This window comes from Charadrius vociferus, unplaced genomic scaffold (genome assembly GCF_000708025.1).
Source record: "Charadrius vociferus isolate BGI_N301 unplaced genomic scaffold, ASM70802v2 scaffold2109, whole genome shotgun sequence".
NCBI lineage: Eukaryota > Metazoa > Chordata > Aves > Charadriiformes > Charadriidae > Charadrius > Charadrius vociferus.
Genome location: NW_009650251.1, coordinates 2,140 through 4,473, shown reverse-complemented (window position 1 = coordinate 4,473; position 2,334 = coordinate 2,140). Strand labels below are relative to the sequence as shown.

Sequence of the window (2,334 nt, the reverse complement as noted above, 5' to 3'; positions counted from 1 at the left end):
GTCTCGAAGGTGGTCTCAGACAGATCTGCTACGATAGAGGCTGTTTTCCAGCCTCCCACTTGCCCTTGCATCTCCCCTGAAAAGAGAATCCCAAGAGCTCGGTCAGTTCTGGTCTCCTGCTCAAATTACTGCCTGGGTCACCCCGCTGCCCTAAATCACACTTTTATTTCCAAATTTATTTCTGTTTCTTCGAGCAGCAACGTGCTGCTGCCCCAGCAGCGCCTGTCTGTGTCTGGGACGGAGGACGGGGGAGGTTTCCCCTCGACAAATGCGAGGAGCAGCTGCCTCTGTGGAAAAAAGCCACCTGAGATGGGCATTTAACCCACCGTAGACGTTTCCCAGCAAACCGTTTGCAACTGTAAGATCATAACTGTCAACAAGAAGCACTGTGAGGCAGGGGAAAAAAAAAACCTCAACCCTACAGAGATTCCGTGCTTCGAGAGAGCCCTGAGACACCCTCCTCCCTGCGCGTCCTGGCTTCGCCACCCTCCTTTCACGCCCAGCAGACCGGGAAACGCAGCTAATAAGCAAAAAGCCCATCTGGCCAAGCCCAAAAAGCAAAAGGATGGCTTGGGGACCAGCCGCCGGCTCTTGGAAAGCTTTGCCACGGCGGCCGGCTCGGGCAGACTCACCCCGGTACTCCGAGAAGGACAAAGAGTAGATGACGGACTCGCCCAGCACTGTGAAGAGCAGTCGGCTGCCGTCAGGGCTCCAGCCCCCCGTCTGCGGGACACAGAGCCACGTTAACACCCGCTCCCCCACGCCGGGGAGCTGGCAGCTTGCAAGGGGCTTTTTGAAACCAGTTGGAAATGGGGGAAGTTTTACCCAAACCCCGCACGTGCACCCGAAGGCATTCGAGGCAACATCTGCCCTGCGCGGGTGGGAAATGGCCCCGTCCTACCTGGCAGCGTCCTTTGATCGTGGGCCACCACTCACAGGTCCACATCTGAGCCTCCCACACTCTGGAAGAGAGAGGCGCTGAAGTGAGCGGGATAAATTCCCGGGATCTGCCCCGATTCTGCTTCTCCAGGAGGCGCCAGAGACATCAGACCCGATTACCCGCCCGTTTTCTCCCCGCCACGTGGGATGCAGCAGGGCTGGGAGCAGTTAGGACGCGAAGAATCCAGATCTGTTTGGTTTTAGCGTGGCCGAAAACGATACTAAGGGCTGAAATAAAACATCCCGCAGGCAAGGAGCTCACCTGAACACCGCCGAGGGAGTGGCCGCCAGGACCTTGCTGCCGTCCGGCGACCAAGCCAAAAAAGTGACACCGCCGCCCCCAAACCGCTGCAGCGGGACGCAGTTTTCGGTGGACACATCCCACACCTGGAAGAGGGCACAACCAGGAAGAGAACGACAGCGGGACCTGAATGCTGACCGGGTAATTAGCGCAGCTTTGGGGGAGTTTTTGCACGGATCGGGGAATACAGATGCTTTTAGATCCAGTTCAAATTTATAAGCCGCCTAAATCATCCTCCAAGGAAATCCCGCTTGTCCTGGGCGGTCCCACAGCCCTCAGTGGGTTCCCAGTTTCGGTATCCCAAAGGCAGCACCGCGGCAGGTACAGCTTCTTACCAGCATGGCCGTGTCGGCCGGTGACGCCGAGAGGAGCAGCTCCCCGCTGGGAGCCCACGCCAGGCTGGTGACGGGGCTGTGCCCGGGGTAGGACAGCACCTGAGCGCAGCCGGACGACGGTCTGGAGGGACGGAGAGAGAAACCACCGCGGTTGATGGCAGGAAGGGGCTGGCCCACGTGCCACCGAAAACCAGCGCGGTGTCCCCCGGCAGGACAAGGGGACAACCCAAAGCCAACCCAAACGGGCTCGCAACAACCCACGGCAGGGCCGGGGAGACGCGCGGGGCTGTCACCTCGTGGAGAGGGAGGTGGGATCCAGGTGCCACATGAGGACGCAGCTCTGGCAGGCGACGGCGAGGATGGAGGCGCAGAGCGGCTTCCAGGCCATGGCGGCCACGTTCCTCTGCAGGCGATGCTTCAGCGAGGGGATGGTGGCGCTGCCGGAGAGGAGGAAAGCGTGACAAGAGGAAAAACGGGGGATCGAGAGTCCTCAACACCGCCTGAGGTGGGCCACGGGCCGTCTGCCGGTGTCCCCTCTCCACCTCTGCCCACGGTGGGGGCCTAAAAGCGTAGAGTGGGAAGAAGGGGATGATGTGCCCCAATGTGACCTGGGAGGAGGGGGGGGACAGAGGAGAGCCCACGCAGGTGACACCGGGGCTGTGCAGCGAGCCGGAGCACACCTCGCGCGGTTAAGCGCCGCGCTGCCCACAGCCCGGTCCCGGGGTGGGAGATGGCACTGGCTGGGTTGGAATACCCCCG

At 61.0% G+C, this 2,334-nt stretch overlaps 1 protein-coding gene across 1 annotated transcript in view; it reads right to left on the bottom strand.

The window, feature by feature from the left end:
- The window catches only part of AAAS (achalasia, adrenocortical insufficiency, alacrimia), a gene marked incomplete at its 5' end in the record, with an annotated part of 7,392 nt that overhangs the window by 3,331 nt on the left and 1,727 nt on the right, over positions 1–2,334 (bottom strand). Inside the window, 6 exons of the mRNA XM_009893062.1 lie at positions 1–76; positions 633–723; positions 902–962; positions 1,202–1,326; positions 1,576–1,696; positions 1,869–2,012. The exon at positions 1–76 is cut by the window's left edge and continues 26 nt beyond it. Coding sequence (XP_009891364.1) covers positions 1–76; positions 633–723; positions 902–962; positions 1,202–1,326; positions 1,576–1,696; positions 1,869–2,012 — 618 coding nt within the window. The remainder of the gene's footprint in view (positions 77–632; positions 724–901; positions 963–1,201; positions 1,327–1,575; positions 1,697–1,868; positions 2,013–2,334) is intronic.